The 17,597-nt window shown below is 54.9% G+C and overlaps 1 protein-coding gene across 7 annotated transcripts in view; it reads left to right on the plus strand.

The window, feature by feature from the left end:
* The window catches only part of TMCO4 (transmembrane and coiled-coil domains 4), an 82,599-nt gene extending 65,827 nt beyond the window's left edge, over nt 1-16,772 (plus strand). For 5 of the 7 annotated variants that reach the window (XM_077775569.1, XM_077775564.1, XM_077775568.1 and 2 more), the window contains 3 exons: nt 2,246-2,363; nt 9,660-9,777; nt 15,697-16,772. In XM_077775569.1, coding sequence (XP_077631695.1) covers nt 2,246-2,363; nt 9,660-9,777; nt 15,697-16,026 — 566 coding nt within the window. In that variant the 3' untranslated portion in view covers nt 16,027-16,772. Of the gene's footprint in view, nt 1-814; nt 1,057-2,245; nt 2,364-9,659; nt 9,778-15,696 lie in introns of those variants that run through there. The other 2 variants (XR_013337968.1, XR_013337969.1) reach the window with 1 other exon arrangement.
* The last annotated feature ends 825 nt before the right edge of the window (nt 16,773-17,597 follow it).

The raw sequence follows: 17,597 nt of genomic DNA on the forward strand, positions 1-17,597 counted from the left end.
CTATTGAGGGGCGCCTGAGTCCTTCTTGCTGTCCACACGCTTACCCAGCTGCCTGAAGCTTTAAATCCTTCTGCCAGATTATCATCTCCCTGGAAGCAAAAGGAATGACATCAGAATTCCGTGCCCTGCCATCTTTTGATTCCAGTCAGAGCTGGAAGAGCACCCAGAACACTTGATACCACAGGGGTTCCCAAACACCTGTTGGCCTGGAACCCTTTATTCAGACTAAGGCTGACATGGAACCCCAAACAGAAGACAGTTGGAAGGGCTCTGGTTAGAAACTGGAGTCCAGGGGCGCCTGGGTGGCTCAGTCAACTGAGTATCCAACTTTGGCTCAGGTCATGATCTCACTTGAGTTCGATCCCCACATCGGGCTCTGTGCTGACAGCTTAGAGCCTGGAGCCTGCTTCGGATTCTGTCTCCCTCTCTCTCTGCCCCTCCCCCGCTCTCACTCTGTCTCTGTCTCTGTCTCTGTCTCTCTCTCTCAAAACTAAATAAACATTAAAAAAAAGGGGGGGGCAGACAGAAACTGGAGCCCAGAGAGAGGAAGCCACCAGTCCAGTGTCACTCAGGAGGAGAGTGGCACACTGGGCAGAGCTGTCCCTCTTGGGCACATTCCTCAGGAGGGACACTGTGCATGCAGCTCCGGACACCCGGAAACTCAGACTCACAAGAGCTGAATGTGGGGACGCAGGCGCGCAGGGAGGCGGAGGGCACCCTAATGTCCACTGAGCATCACCCGTGCTGGGTTTTCCTCATGCTGTGACTTATCCTCATAAGGATCCTCAAGGCCAGTGTCATTACCCACTTGCAGGCCCAGAGAAATGACCTGGCCCGAGTCCCAAACTCAGACGTGATTTTAACCCAGGACTTTGCAACTACGAAGTCCCTAGATTGGCTTTCCGGAGGGACGGCACTTGATTTACTCTTCATTCATTCACTCCGACGCCTACGGAGCCGCGAGCACATGCCAGGCACTGCTCCAGACCCGGCCGTGCAGCCGAGGACGAGGCGGCCGGAGCACCCGCCGTCGCTGAACCTGGACAGACAAAACAGGTGACACGTGATACGAAGAAGACCACAGCGAGTAAGGGACGGAGAGGGACAGAGCCCGTGGGGGTGGGGCGGCGCATGCGCACCTCTCAGTGGTCAGTTGCCGTGCTTCTCGAGGTGCGTCGGCTCTGCACTGTGGGTGCTAGTCTGCAACACGGGGAAAGAAATGCTTCTTCCCTCTTGCTGTATTTATGCGACGAACAGTCCAAGGGCCAGCGCTGGTCCGTTGAATCGCACCTGGAATAATCCTGCCGAAAATATTTCTGAACCATTTGGTCAGTGCAGCTGATGAATGTACCCCGTGTCCTGGGGCCCGGTCGCCCCGTCTTCCCTTCCCGCCTGCCTTCCCGTCATGCTGCACAGGCCCCAGGGAACCGCTGCCCGCTTCGGGGTGGGGGGATGGGGTCTCCCTCCTGGCGCGAGCGATGATCCCAGGCTCACCAGCCCCTCCTAAAGGAAGACGTCCCCTCCGAGTCCATGGCTGGCTGCGAGCTTCACGGGTGCTGGAAAGAGATCTGGGTCCCAATTCAGTCTGAGTCACTTGCCAGCCATGTGATCTTGAAAATGTAGTTTTCCTTGACTCTAAAATAGGGATAGGATAAAGGGGGGGGGCGCCTGGGGGGCTCATTCAGTTAAGCGTCCAGCTTCATCCCAGGTCATGATCTTGCAATTCAGGAGTTAAAGCCCCACGTTGGGCTCTGCACTGACAGCTCAGAGCCTGCTTTGGATCCTCTGTCTCCCTCTCTCTCTGCACCTCCCCAGCTCTCTCTCGCCTCTCTCTCTCTTTCTCAAAAATAAACATTAATGGGGCACCTGGGTGGCTCAGTCGGTTAGGCATCCATCTCTTGGTTTCCACTCAGGTCATGAGCTTATGGTTTGTGAGCTCAAGCCCCACATTGGGCTCTGTGCTGACAGTTCAGGGCCTGCTTGGGGTTCTGTCTCTCCCTCTCTGTCCTTCCCTTACTTGCTCTCTCTCTCTCTCTCAAAAATAAATAAATAAACAAACAAACAAACAAATTAGTGATCATGGTGCTTTGCAGGATTACACCAGGCACAGCAAGGGCTGGACTCATGGCCTGGGCCGCACAGTGTGGAAGCCCCCATTACTGCGTGTGCACCCAGAGGAGCCCCCATCCAACCCCCCCCCCTGTGGCCAGGGACACTGACAGCCTTTTCTGGGGTCTCTTCCCAGATTGCCAAGGGATCATTGAGGACGTCGTCCTGCTGGGTGCGCCGGTGGAAGGAGAGGCCAAGCACTGGGAGCCTTTCCGGAAGGTGGTGTCTGGGAGGATCATCAATGGCTACTGCAGGTCTGTCGAACCTTTGCGCCAAGGGGGAGGCGACGGTACTTCCTGAGCACGGAGTGTGCCTGGGCCCTGCGCTGGGGACACAGATGTCTGAGGCCTGGCCCCTGTCCTGGAGGATCCCAGGGACCAGCGGGGCTCTGGCCTGTGAGGAGCAAGGCCCAGGCCAGGTGTGCTGCCCCGGGAGGCCTCTGTCCCCATAGTCTGAAGATCCTGAAAGGGCTCTCCCTGTGTCAGGCCTGAGACCGCTTATAGGGTGACAGGAGAGGCCAGGCTGGTCACCACAATCTGGGGGAAGGGGAGGTGGGTGGGTGGGACAGGCTGGAAAACAAAGATGGGGCCCCAGCGCAAGGTCTGTGAATGCGACTGAGGGGCTCCTGTGTGCGCCGGCCAGCACCGCGGGAAGGGGCGGGCGAGTGCGTGGGCTGAGCTCCCAGGGCCCCTTCCAGGCCGGCAGGGAGGAGCCAGTACCACGCCCACCGAGCAACGACCGCAAGGTGTGGGCGCCTGTGAAGGCTGGCGGCTGTGAGGCTGCAAAGGAGGCACCCCTGTTTGAGCGTGGAGAAGGAGGACTCGAGGGCTCCATGCCAGGCCGTGCCCCAGACCCCGGGGAAGAAGAGCTGAAGCCCAGCGCTGAGACCGCGGGAGGTCCGCCTNAGCACCTTCCAGGCCAGCAGGGAGGAGCCAGTACCACACCCACCGAGCAACGACCACAAGGTGTGGGCGCCTGTGAAGGCTGGCGGCTGTGAGGCTGCAAAGGAGGCACCCCTGTTTGAGCGTGGAGAAGGAGGACTCGAGGGCTCCATGCCAGGCCGTGCCCCAGACCCCGGGGAAGAAGAGCTGAAGCCCAGCGCTGAGACCGCGGGAGGTCCGCCTGAGAAGGCGCTCAGGCCCATCCATCAGCCTCCAAGTGAAGCAACGGGGTGACAGTATTTAAGGGCAGTGATTTAGAATCGCACAGACCTGGGTCTTCATGCTGGCCTCAGTTTCCATCTGTTAAAGGGGGCGATGGATAATAGTAGTAACTCCCCCCAGGGTGTGATGATAGTTAAGTGATCTGCAGAGTCGCACACGGTGCGCGCATGCTCTGTGAATGACACAGGGTGTCGCTTTTTATCCTCGGCACTGCCAGCCTTGGGATATTCATCCAACAGACTTTTTGTAAGCACCAACCTCCTGCCAGGTACGATAGGGGGCACGCCGCAGCCCCGTGGAACCAGTGTCCAGCAAGGAAAAGAGGAAAGCAGGCAGCTCCAATTAGGCATCTGGAAGCCCATCTGCGACACTAAAATCCAGAAGCTCTAAAATCAAAGGCTTTTTCCCCAGGTCTGGTGCATCCTGAACTGCCAAGAGGGGGCTCTAGGCTTGACTTCTCCTGCGGGGCTTCTGGGCTGGGTGACTTCAGTGCACCACCCCCCAAACCTCGCAAGGGGATTACGTGACACACAGGCTCCAAGCTGGATCACCTCCCTAAAATCCAAAGCATTACCCTGAATTCTGAAATCTGGAGTCGGGCTCCAAGGACTTCGATAGGGGACCTGCATTTTATGGTCCTGATACAAAGCACAAGGTATGGACAAGAAAGTGACATTCTAAGCCCAGATCCAAAACAGGTTTGGGGTGTAGGAAACAGGAAGGTTGGCCGACTAGCTGTGGGCTCCAGTAACACAGCGATTTAGAAAACAAGGAGCTAGGCCTCAGGGGAGCAGTTGATCCAGTGGGTCATGAACATGACAATTCTACCAGCCAGCTGGAAACAGCGCTAGAGCTCAGAGAAGTCAGAGCTGGAGTGAAGGCCAGTGGGGTCACCAGCTGCCACTGAAGCCAGGGGACAGCGGAGATCGTTGGAAAGGCAAAGTATAGAGAAAAAGAAAAGTGCTGGATTCCCAATTCTAAGTAATATGTTTTGGGGAGGAAGAGGCTCCAACCTGAGGTTGGGGCTACTCAGGGTCGTCTGGCATTCTGTGCCTGAGCCTGTAGCTGGCATGGGAACACAAGATGAGAGAGGCTCACGTCTAGTGGAAAGGAGACATGTGGAAATGGACAGCAGTGGGGCACCTGGGTGGCTCAGTCAGTTAAGCGTCTGACTTCGGCTCAGGTCACGATCTCACCATTGGTGGGTTCAAGCCCCATGTCAGGCTTTGTGCTGACAGCTCAGAGCCTGGAGCCTCCTTCAGATTCTGCGTCTCCCTCTCTCTCTGCCCCTCTCCTGCTCACACTCTGTGTGTCTCACTCTCTCAAAACTAATTAAACATTAAAAAATCTTAAAGGAAATAGGCAGTTACTAAAAAGTCAAAACTAAAAATGTACAGTATGAAGGGGAAAGATATAACAAGTATTAGACTCTTGCCACCTGCCAGACCCTGTCTTTGTGGCCGTGATCTCCTTTAATCCTCCCCAAAACCCTGTGGTGGAAGTACGTTCATCCCTTTTACACATGAGAAAACTGAGGCTCAGGTTAAGTCGTGAAGCCAGCTAACTTTAATTTTGACCTACGCCCGACCATCCTAAGTAGGACCCAAATCTAAATGGAACTGATATGGAAAGTCTTTATCATTTTGATGATTTAGGCTGCAGGAGCAGCTGTGTAGTTCAGAGCTAAAGATAAACACGATTTTTAGGCACAGATAGAGGGTGTTAGCCAGGACACAGGAGTTCCGGCAATCAGTTTGGCTCTATCACTCATACTATAAGCTGACCTCTTAGAATTAGGATACGGTTGGGGCACCTGGGTGGCTCCGTTGATTAAGCGTCCAACTTCAGCTCAGGTCATGATCTCAGGGTCTGTGAGTTCCAGCCCTGCATCAGGCTCTGTGCTGACAGCTCAGAGCCTGGAGCCTGCTTCAGATTCTGTGTCTCCCTCTGTCTCTCTCTCTGCCCCACCCCTGCTTGCATTTCCTCCCTCTCTCTCTCTTTCTCTCTCTCTCACTCTCTCTCCTTCTCAAAAATAAATAAATATTAAAAGTTTTTTTAAAAAAGATTTAGAATGTGGTAGGAAGAACAAAGAAACAAGACAAAGCCATAATATATAAAGAGTTTGTGCAAATCATTAAGAAAAAAACTAATAAGAAAATGGTCAAAGGATCTCTACACATAAACTCACAGAATAAATACAGCCGACAATTTTTTTAAAAGATGCCAACTTTATCATTAATAAAGTAAATGCAGATTAAAATCAGTAAGATACCATTTATCACTCATCTGAAACATGAATAACATTCAATGTCGGTAAAAATGTAGAGAAATGGGCACTGCCATACACCATTGGTAACAGTTGAACTTAGCAAATACTTTATGGAGAACAATTGGCCATATCCCTCAAAATTTTTGATGTGCCTGTTTTCTGGTCCCACACATTCTGACTTCTGTGACCCTGCTCTACTACACACACACACACACACACACACACACACACACACACACACACACAGAAATGGATGTGCAAAGAGACACATTGCAGCTTCGTTTATAATTAAAATTTTAAAACTATCTAAATGAAAATAAAGACATTTAAAAAAAAAGGAGGCTCCTGGGTAGCTCAGTCGGTTAAGCGTCCAACTACGGCTCAGGTCATGAGCTCATGGTCCATGGGTTCAAGCCCCACGTCGGGCTCTGTGCTGACAGCCAGCTCAGAGCCTGGAGCCTATTTCAGATCCTGTGTCTCCCGCTCTCTCTGACCCTACCCTGCTCGTGCTGTCTCTCTCTCTCTTTCTCTCAGAAATAAATAAAAACATTAAAAAAAAAAACCTATCTAAATGACCACAATTGGAGAACAGTTAACGGGGTGGGAGAATCAAGTACAGCTTGCATACTATGATTCCATTTACGAGGGAAGAAACTTCTGTGTGTGCATATTTGTATCTGTCTGTCTGTACATGCACAGGAAGGTCTGTACATGCACAGGAAGGTCCAGAAGGCCCACAGAAAATGGGTAATGGTGTCCACCCCTAAAGATTGGAAGTAAGGCATAAAAGAGACTTTAATTTGATTTTTTTTAAGTAAGGATAGTTTAAAAAAACAAGAGAAGAAAAAGAATGGACAAAGCTTCAATGTCAAACTATCAGTTAAAATCTCGAGGGTATAACAGTCCCTCCTGCACAGAGATTCTGGGAGATTAAACGACATTGTTTAGGAAACGCACTGGCTCTTAGTAGGTGCCAATAAACTATAGCAGTTATAATAACCAGGGCGTTCACACAGCACTTGGTTTTTTGGTGTTTTTCATAAACAGCAAAGGGAAAGAATTAAAATTGCATGGGTGCAATATGAAAGCAGCAAAAACGTATTAAATTCATCTGTTCTGCGGCAAACCTGAGGCTAATAAGCTTGGTTTTCAATTATTTTGCGAGATCCTAAGCCATCTCCCTAGAGAGGGGAAGAGGGGAAGGAAATCCAGCAAAGGAGGGGGTGGAACACAGGCCAAACAATCACTGTAGTTTCTTGGTTAAACTGAGCACCGACCAGAATTTCATATTCTTGGCCCCCAAGGGTGTTTTACTTGCGTTGAACCTTAAACATGATNAGGTCTTTGCAAATCTGTTTGCTTAGTTGGGCTTTCGTGAACCCCTGGAAGCTAGCCAGGGCGAGTGGTAACACTCCCTGTTGCACCGTAAGGAAACTGAGGCTCAGAGAGGGCCAGGTGCCTCACCAAGGTCACACAGCAGAGCCAGGATGTGAATTCAGGCAGGCCTGTCTCACTCCACGGGGAGAGGGTCTCATTCTGAGCCTCCTGGGGCACTTCTGTGGTTGCTGCTCCAAATACCCCGTAGGGAGGGGATGATGGGAAAAGAGGCAGTGAGGATGCCCGCCTGCATGTGGCCTCCAGGCCTGTGAGTAGCCAAGGCAGCCCTCCCCACAGGCCATGTGGCGGTGAATCCCGAGTTCAGTTGTGATTGAAGCATAGGCAGGGGCAGGGGCGGGGGAGGGGGGGTGNCCCACCAGGGGGCGCTGATGCAGCTCAGAATACAGGACGAACGCACAGTCTTGGCATCCATAAGCTCTCCGCCTAGAAAAGGAAAAAGACCCAAGAATGGACACACAGAAGGCCTGGGACTAGCATCTCCAAAGGAACATATATCCCAGGCGCACGAGGCACAGACGATTAGTAATATTAGGTGGAGGGGCTCAGGATCGCTTCCTGGGGGAGGTGACGTCCAAGCTGAATTTTGAAAGGACAGACAAGAGCCCATCAGAGGCTGGAAGATGAGGCCAAGCAAAAAGGCCCAGAGCGGGATGCGTAATCAGACCGGATGCTTCCAGAAGATTCTCATGTTTGAGCACCACCTACGTGATGTGCCATCTCAGTGTACGCTCCTGCCCACCCTGGGAAGTAAGACACAGTGAGGAGACTGAGGCTCAGAGGGGGCGAGCAACTCACCCAAGGTCACACAGCTAGTAACTGACAAGGCAGGACCCGAGCCTAGCTCTGTGTGGCCCCGGGCATGGGATCATGGCCTGCCTTGGGCAAGAGAGGCCGATGCCAGATGGAGAAGGGTCCTGAATGCCAGGGAAGACCCTACGGGTTGCTCGGCACAATGTAGAAGATACAGAACCTTCTAACATATGTTCCTGCTCTGTCCCTAAATGTGTACCAACAAGTAAGTGCAGTTAACATTGTAAGTAGAGTGTTGTGATAATTAAGTCGAAACGGTTCAGAAGGAACAAGGCTGACTTTGCTCATTTATAACTGTCTACAGCAGAAATATTTACAGACCCCCTCGTGCCCAGTGTCTGATGCTCAGAAGTCGTGATCAGTGCGATACACCTTGAGTTCATCTTTCTTCTGCACTTAGTCATCCGTTCTCAGAGACATGCTTCCTGGGCCCTCAATATTAAGATAATCACTGAGACTTGCAAGCATTGCTCTCTGGAGAGAGTAAAGGACTTTTCTAGAAGAGAAAGCCCAGAGGCTGTGGGGAGGCACAGTCGGCTTCTCAGAGAGAAGGGCAGCGGTCAGATGAGCGTTTAAGGAAAGCCGCGGTGGCACATGGGAGGCGAGGCCAGGAGCGGGGGAGCAGGGAGGAGGCTGTTGTTCATGCGGGCTGGGTTGCCCGATCTCAGGGCCGGAGCAGACCTGGGTGGGTACAGGAGCAGGTAATAAAAATCAGCAGGACTCTGCAGTGAGTTGGCCTTCGGGGAAGAGGGAGCCTAAGACACTGCCCTGCTGGTTTCTGCCTGAGGGACCAGGCGGACGGCAGTGGAGACGGAATCCAGCCCCTCAACTCTGGGCCCCGGTCCTTCCAGGGCTTTCCGGGGCAGTGAGCACACAAGCACCCATGCAATCAGAGAGCACCTACAAGGGAGCCTGGAGAGCACCCCCAAACCCTGGGCCCCAGACAGCAGTCACAGAGACAGGGCAGGGACCCCTGACTCAGAGCCCCTTCCTTCGCGCTGCACAGGGAAGCGTTCTTCCGCACGAGCACACAACCTAACGGACTCAAGTCACCGCACAAACCAGAGTCAGAATCGATCTAAATAAAAGACACCCAGGTACCTGTGCTAAGCAGGATGCAAGTCCTGGACGCAGAGGGGAGACGAGGAGTGTCCACTTGCACAGACCTGCTGAGCAGTGAGGCCAGGGGCACGGCTCTCGGCTGGCCCAGCTTCAGCCGGACAAAGTCAGGGGTTCGAGAGGGAAGGCTGTCCCATGGGACCCGCAGACCATGTCCCCACAGGTAGGGCCCCTTGCACGTGACGCAACAGGCAGCACGGGGTCCAGGGTTCTTCTCCTCCGGGACTGTGTGTGTGGCTGGGGATGAGGTGCCGGGAGCAGAGTCCCCGCGCCCGTGGAGGTGGAGGACAGGTCCCAGGGCGTGACCTGCTGGGCAGCCGCGCTCGCCTCTTCCAGGACGGCTGAGGGCAGGGAGGCCTGCGGGCCGGGCCGGGCCAGCTGGACAGACAGGAACCCAGACCCCGGAGTTCCGTCCCACAGAGCAGGGGGGCCCCCTAGCCCCCCACAGCCCGTCACCCCAGGGGGACCCCTGCTCCCTCTCTGGAGCCCTAGACCAGCCACCCGGAAAGCCGGACCCCCTCCAGAGCCACAGGCCGACTTGTGAGCACCTCAGGCGGCCCCATCACTCGCTCCCCCAGCACGCACCCCACTACCGCATGCCGGGCGCTGCTGTCTGCCGTGCGCACCCAGCTCGAGCAAAACGGGCAGCGCCTGCTGCACCATCATGCTCCGCCGGGGGTGGCCAGGGCCCCGGTTTCCCGCCAAGGGAGTCCCGCCTGGCTTTCCAGGGCCGGGTGGGGGTGGGTCTCCCGAGGCTGACGCTCCCCTGCCCCCCACTCCTCTGCCCGCAGGGGGGACTGGCTGCTGAGCTTCGTGTACCGCACGTCCTCGGTGCAGCTCCGCGTCGCCGGCCTGCAGCCCGTGCTGCTGCAGGACAGGAGGGTGGAGAACGTGGACCTGTCGTCTGTCGTGAGTATCGCCCGTCCCTCCTAGGGCCCTGCGTTTGCCAGTGGGGGTGCGTCGTGACGCCAGCCCAGCCACCCCCGGCCCCAGGGCCGCTGGCCCATTTCACCCCAGAGCCGGGAGGTCACAAGAATCTGCTTGGGAAGAGGTCACTCCTGTTTACAGGCGTCATCTTTGTGCCAGGGTTTTGTCACCAGGTTTGTCTCTAATTTACACAGCCCCTGGGGCCGCTGTGATTGTGCCTGTTTCACAGAGGAGGAAAACTGAGGCTTAGAAAAGTTCCTGTCGTACAACCTGCAATCAGTAGCCGAGACGTGCACCGCCAGAGCCATGCTCTTGGCCCTGCACTGGCGTCCCCGCCGCACTTCCCACCCCCAGTTGTCAGTCGGGGCACTGTCTCCCCCCGAAGTCAGGAGAGCAGCCAGAGGGCGCAGGCGGAGGGATTGGGGCTTGACCACAGCAGACGTCCCTGACTGCCAGGCTGTGACACTGTGAAATGCAGAGCAGGAAAAGTGTGTTCCAGGGACCATCTGGTGGGGTTATGTAAAATGCAGGACACTCCTCCCCGCCCACGGGACACTGGGAAAAATAATAATATAAATAATAATATAATAAATAAGGAAATAAGGAAAATGCAGACCTTTAGATCAGTCTCTGGGGGTAGAGAGTCACTGAGACCTGACTGAGATTCGAAGGTAGCACAGGAGAATATTCTGGCACAAAACACGTAAGGCCAGGGCTTCCTTAGGCACTGCTGCCACTGAAACCCACAGGCCACGTCCTTGCCTGAGCCTCTTGCTCAGTCTGCCACCGTGCTGCTGGGCCATTTCCTCCTCGCCTCTGTCGTTGTTCCCCAAGTGCCCAGGACACTCGCACACAAGTCCTAACCCCCCAGAGGAACACAGATGAAGCAGCCCCCTGCCTTCCTAAAATACATTTTTTTTTTTTTTGGAGAGAGAGAGAGACAGAGCGCAAGCAGGGGAGGGGCAGAGGGAGAGGGAGACACAGAATCTGAAGCAGGCTCCGAGCTGTCAGCGCAGAGCCTGACGTGGGGCTCAAACTCATGAACCGTGAGATCATGACCTGAGCTGAGGTTTGAAGCTTAACCGACCGAGCCACCCGGGCACCCCAAACCCCTGCCTTCCTACTGTACTATTTAAGGGTCCCTGTTCCCTGAAGGGCTGAAGGAGAGAAGTGACTCTGCCTCACCATGCCCAGTCTCCCTCTGCCAGAAAAACAAAGGTGAAAGGGTCAGAAGAAACACCCTTGGACATGAAATTCCCTTTAAACACCACAAAGCCCTGGCAAGACCCACTTTCTGCCCTAGGAAGCCCCTGAGGGGGACACAGTGACAAGAACACAGCCTCTGGCACCAGAGAGGCCAGGCTCTGCCACTGCTATACTGGCTGTGTGACCTCAGGCTGGTTATTCAACCTCTCTGAGCCTCTGTTTTCTCAATGAAATGGGGGTGGGGTGGGGGGGAATCACCTGCCTTCCAGAGCAGCCCAGGTAAGATGCTTGGTGCCTCACAGGCCTTCATTTAATACTAGTTCCCTCCTGTCCCGCCCCTGCCGCCATCTTCAATTCTTTCGCCCCTCAGACCCCTCTCCCTCCTTCAGACCGTCTTTGAGGCGGCTTCTGGCTTCGGCTCTTACCTGATCTCAGCTCTCTATCACTTTGGGAGCACAGCACAAACAAAAGCAGTGCCTTCCTCTTCTGCGTAATTGGAGGTAACCAGCATTTGCTTTTGTGCTGAAAATCCTTGCTGGAGGAGACACGGCTGGTGAGGGGGTCCCCGTTGCTGCCGCAGGGACGCTGGCTGCCCAGGTGCTCTGGGCAGAGCCCTGCCTTCCCCCTGCGGGACCACAGGCCGTGCCTTTGCACACCAGCCCAGCCTCAGCCGCCCACCCGCACATGGCCTGCGGTGGCTCCTGGTCGCGGACGAGCCTGGCAGGGAGTGAGGGGCTGGCCATGTCGCGGGCAGGCAGCTCCTGTTGGCGTGAATGAAGCCAACAAGGGCCAATCCCCCTCCTGCCTTCCGGCCTGTCCCATGTGCGGACAGGGTGCCTGGGGTGGGGGACTCTGCCATCCCCAGGGCCAACACCTGAGGCGTCACGGGGTTTCCACTCTTCACATCCCTAAGGAAATGCCACCGACTTCTAGAACTTGGCACAGGGCTGGGCTCGAACAATGGCAGTAAGAAAGCCAGCATGGGCCGGGCGCCGCTCTACGTTACAGGCCTTACGTCGTCAGTCCCCGCGGCGGTCCCGTGAGGTAGGGATTGTAGCCCCACTGTACAGATGTGGAAACTGAGGCTCCATGTGAGGGGTAGAGCCAGGTGAACCTGGGGGACAAGGCCGAGCCTGGGCTCTTCGCCACTGCACTCGTGCTGCCCGCGGCCACACGTCTCGGTGGTGTCCCGCCAGTGACCTCTACCTCCGGGGCAGAGGGTCAGCCCCCCGTGTCAGCTCTCTGACTCCTCACGCCAGCGCACGTGGTGCAGGTGCCTCCGCTAGCCCCACTTTACAGATGAGGAAACTGAGGCCCAAGGGGTAAAGGAACCCGAAGGGGCCTAATGGGCTTGGAAGGAGTTATCGGCGGGCAGAGGCGGGCAGCAGCCCAGTGTAGGCGCGCCCCGAGGTGCCTTGCGAGGCAGCAAACAGGCGGTGCTGAGGCCACTGCAGACAGCGTGGGTCACGGAGCACAGGGCCAGCCGCGGGCAGTGCAGTGAGTTAGAAGGGGCCCCTGCGCTCCCTGGGCTCAAGGTCCGTCAGAGGATGCAAATGAGTGAGCGGATGAAGGCAATGGGGTGCAGCGAACACTGTCACAGAGGAGCCCCGGGGACGGTCCCTAGCCAGCGTGGGGAGGTCAGGGAAGGCTTCTCAGCCAGGCAGGCAGCAGATCTCAGTTAAGACAGCAAGGAGGTGGCCATGGGCTGGGATCTTTTTCCGGCATCAGCCACAGCAGACCTCACTGCTAAGAAGAGCCTTTCCCTGCCCGCCTCACCTCTGCTCTCCCATCCCTTTGGCTAACTGTACAGTTGGAGCCGTCAGCAAGTTCTCCCCCTGGGTCTTGGCAGAGGGACGGGATTGGCCGAAACCTGGACCAGCGTGTAGCCAGGGAAGGCCAGAGCTGTGCATTCTAGAAGAGCTACGTGGTGGGATTTCCATCCACGGTCAGCGGTAGCCCCTGGCCACCGACGCCTCCCTTCCTTCCTGTCTGCCTCCACCCAGCCCAGCACTGGCCCGTCACTAACAGTTCTTGTTTGTCCCCGTGAGTCTAGGATTGTGCTGGCTGGAACTGGGACGTGATGGCTAGAGCTTGAGCAGCCATTTTGGGCTCCCAAATGGATCAGTCCAGCCAACCCCCTACCTGTCCCTTCCAAGGAAACTAAGGCAAGGGAACTTATACTTATGTAGCCTCAGCAGCGTGCCAGGTGCTGTACCTCGTGGTTTGTATGTATTATTTCTTCCCATGCACCCCATGAGGTAGGTATCACCAACTCTAATTGGATAATGTCCTGTGAATGTGTTTTGAGCCAGAATATAAGGGACATAATAGTTAGAGGTAACATATGCTGATTCCTACAAAGCGCCAGGCCCTTGAACTCTTGTAGACTTTCCTGGTAGGTATTATGACCCGCATTTTACAGATGGAGAGGCTGAAGCTCAGGACATTATAAGACTCACCCAGTTACTCGTAAGAGAAGGAGCTGGAACCCCCATTTCTCTGAGCCCAAAGTTAGGTTCTTTCTAGCGCCTTGCAGCCACTAATGTCCACCCTCTGTGGAAAGACGCTGGCCCACCTTGCCTTCCGCCTGGAGTGCGTATATGTGTGTGTGTTCGCTGAACGCTGCTAAAAAGCATTTGCAGAGAAAGGTTCTGGTTATGAGAAACCACCAGGCTGTACAGGAAATTGTGTCTTTGTGTTCTTGAGAAATCATTTGAATGGCGTGTGATGTGTGGTTCCGGTGGGTGTTATCAGCAGAGACTTCGCGTGGTTTCCTGTGCGTCCCCGGCGTTTTTCCTGTCTTCCTCCTAAACAAAAAGGAATGCTCTGTGTTGCACTCGCCTGGGGCACTAAAGCAAAACCCCGAGACTGGCAGGGAGAGCAGGGGTGGGAGGGGCTGCATTTCAGGGAGCAGATCTGAGCCGAACAGCCTCTGCTGCAGCCTCGAGCAGCCTCGAGCACAGCACCCCACGGCTCAGCCTTCATGTGCTGTGTCAGGAAGCAAGCCACCACCCCTGTCTGGACTTTGCTTTCCTCTTCAGTAAAATGACAATGATTTTCACAGTTCCCTCACCCCAGCCAATTCTCTTCAATGAAGAGAACAGGCCCAGATTCAGATCCCAACGCGGGCACTTCCTAGCTAGATGACCTTGGGCAAGTCACCTTACCTCTGTAGGGCTCAGTCTCTTCATCTACAGTTAGCAGCCAATACCTGTCGCGGGACTGTATCCATTCCGTTCATCTTCTGCGGTGTATTAAGGTCCTACTCCGTTCCATACTGGGCACTGTCCATTATCACCGTGAGGCATCGGGCATTCTCAGTCACCCCTATCCATCACCCACTGCTACATGCCAACACAAACGTGAGAGTGTCTTTGCTCTCTGAGGAAGAAGGTGGGCTCTTCTGAGTCCTCAGCCTTTGTCTTAGTAAAGATTCAGGTCCCTGGAACAGACGCCCAGCTGAAGTAGCTTCATCACACAAGAGTTGATGGTGACAGGAAAGAAAAGGCCAGACGAGGCAGTTCAGGGCTGGTAGCTCTGCGGTCCTCTTGCTTCCAGAGAGCCAACTCTGGCCCAACGTTGCTGCTCAGGCTCTGGCCATCATCACGTCTGAATTCTAGCAGGCAGGAAAGAGGACATTGGGGAAAGAAGGGCACTCCCCCCGCCTTTTTTTTTTTTTTTTTTTTTTTTAAGTAAGCTCTACTCCCAGCACGGGGCTTGAACTCATGACCCCGGGATGAAGAGTCGCATTCTCCACTGACTAAGCCAAGCAGACACCCAAAAAAATAGAAACAAAAATAAGTAAAGAGGCACCCCAAGGGCACCACCTAACACTACTGCTTCTTCTCATGGCCAACACTTGTCACAAGACTCAGCTACAAGGGACAGGGGAGAATGTACTCAGCTATAAACCCGAATTCTCAGGACAGAGAAATGGGGAGAGAGAATTGTAGGATGTGCCCAGCAGTCTGTGCCACAGCTGTTTTCAATTTGGGGGCTTTTCCCGAAGGAATCCTCCCAGCAATGCTCTGACGTAGCTACTCTTACTGTTCCCATTTCACAGCTGAGGCGAGGCAAGTGGAGGTCCAAGGGATAGAGGGACTTGCTCAGGGTCCCACAGCCGTGAGCTGCAGAGAGCTTCTGCTGTACCTGAAAGCCGCTGGCACAGAATGAGAACTTCCATTCCGACTTTCTATCAGGAGATTCCTTCCTGCCCCCGAAGGACCCAGATTGTATAGAGAAGCATCCTTCATCTTTATTTTATAAACTCTAGGGGTGCCTGGGTGGCTCAGTTGGTTGAGTGTCTGACTTAGGCTCAGGTCATAATCTCATGGGTTCGTGAGTTCAAGCCCAGCATCAGGCTCTCTGCAGACAGCACGGAACCTGCTTCAGATTCTCTGCCTTCCTCTCTCTGCCCCTCTCCCACTCCCTCCCTCTCTCCTTCTCTCCCGCCCCCCTCTCAAAAATAAATAAAGTTAAAAAAAATATTTAATGAATTCCAGGGTGACCTTGAACCCAGAGGCTTCCCACCCCACTCTGGATTTGAGAGTCATTGAGAGCTGGACTTGTGGTGTCAGGGATCAGGTGGCTGAGGCTGCTGGGGGGCGGGGGGGGAGGCCCAGGAGTGTGGCTTGGGGCCCTGTGGAGGGCAGGGCTCTGACCACCCATCACGGGTCACTCACTGTCCCCCTGCAGGTCAGCGGCCACCTGGACTACGCCAAGCAGATGGACGTCATCCTGAAGACTGTGGGCATCCACACCAGGCCAGGCTGGGGCGAGAAGGGGCTCCTGCTGGCGCCAGGCAGCCTGCCCCAGGAGGAGCCTCAGCAGACAGCAGCCACCTCCTCATCAGACAAGACCACACCGGGAGACAACCCCAGAGCGGCCACAGCCACTGACCCGGTGCCAGCAGGGCTGGATCCTGTCGAGAGTCCCCAGATCTGTGGCCACGGCGTGGACCCCAACCCACTGGGCTGCCCCGATTGTGCCGGCAAGACCCAGGGGCCCTGCCCAGGGCTGGACTGACCGCAGAAGGGGACTGGAGCTGTCTTCCGAGGCTCCCACATGCAGCCCTCTCTTACCCCTCCACCAGGCGCCCCTCATGAGTCTGAATCCCACCAGTGCCCTTCCTGAGTTGATGACATTGGCATTGAAAAGAAAGGAATTGGAAGGAGGGGGAGGCGCAGAGAGACAGCGTTCCCTCCCTGAGCAAGCAAGGCCAGACTCCCGCAGAGATGACCAAGCACAGTTTGGAGCCCCAGGACTCAAGCAGCCTTGGGCTTCCTATATTTCAGGTCACAGGTGTGGGCTCTGGCTGACCATCTGGGGGCCCAGGGGTCTCTCTGGGGCCCAAGGCTCCCAAGGCACCATTCTCCCCGAGCCGCAGTAAATGCAGGTGAATGCCTGCTCTTCCATCCACACTCCAGGGCTGCCCGGCAGCCCACAGGCGTCACTGATTCACCTACAGAGCAGGCACAGATGCAGAGCCAGCAGCTTACTCTCTGCTCTTGGGAGATCTGATCAGATTTGCCTTGTACAGCTACCCAGGCTGTGCACTGCAGAACTACAGGAGCTTCAATCACATGGAGGTGATATAAAGGGCACCCTCCCCCAGTTGTGCTACGTGGTGGCCCTGGATCTAACTGTCACAGTGTGGTGACTATATGCTGAATCAGCATGCACAGTGGTAGGAATGGTTTTCCTATAACAGGAAGAAGTGATAATGATTATAATAATAAAATTAACAATAGCTACCACTTATTGAGAATTTACCATGGGCAGAGTACTTGTATGTGTTGTCTCAGCTGATGCTACCAATAACTCTATGAGGTAGCTACTATTATTACCTTCATGTAACTGAAGGTTATTGAGATCCAGAGAGGTTAGGTAACTTGCTTAAGGTCACACAGCTGGTCAGTTTCAAACTCCATTCAGACTCCAGACGCTTGGCCACTGTATCTGTATCTCCTTTGCTCCTCTCACTGTCCCTGAATGACAGTGCCAGAGAAGGTTCTCCTCCATTGTGCAGATGGGGAAACCAAGGCCCGGGTAGAGTAAGTATGACACACTCTGAGGCAGGCTGCCAGGAGGAGGATGGCAGAAGGAACTAGAAATATTAGTGCTGAATGGACCCTAATGTATGTGTTTGCTTGTTCATTCAACAAATGTTTACAGAACTCCTGCTGCTATGAGTCTGAACAGCCCATTTTGCCCAGGGTCTCAATCCACTTCACCAACTGCTTCTCCATCCCAAGGGGCCCCTCAAGCAAATCCAGTCCACACCACGGTCACTGCCTCAGGTAGTGTTTATTGGGAGTCCACTCAGGCAGGCCTGGGGGCGGAGGGGAAGCCCCAACAAGCACCATGACCCCTCTGTGGCTGGTGGCCTGGGCCAGAGTTGAATCTAATCAGCACCAAGGAGAGCGCCAGGCCGCGGGGGAGGGCCCCCTGGGAGTTTGGGTTGGTGGAAACTGGGGAGACCTCGGACTGAACACTTAGGGCAGGTAAACTGTGGAGACCAAGAGTCCCCCCGCCTCAAAGACAACCCAGGCTTCTGTGCCAGCGTCCACCTACCTGCCCAAGGGCAGCAACCCATA

This window comes from Crocuta crocuta, unplaced genomic scaffold, assembly GCF_008692635.1.
Source record: "Crocuta crocuta isolate KB4526 unplaced genomic scaffold, BGI_CrCroc_1.0 scaffold127, whole genome shotgun sequence".
In the NCBI taxonomy this organism is placed as follows: Eukaryota; Metazoa; Chordata; class Mammalia; order Carnivora; family Hyaenidae; genus Crocuta; species Crocuta crocuta.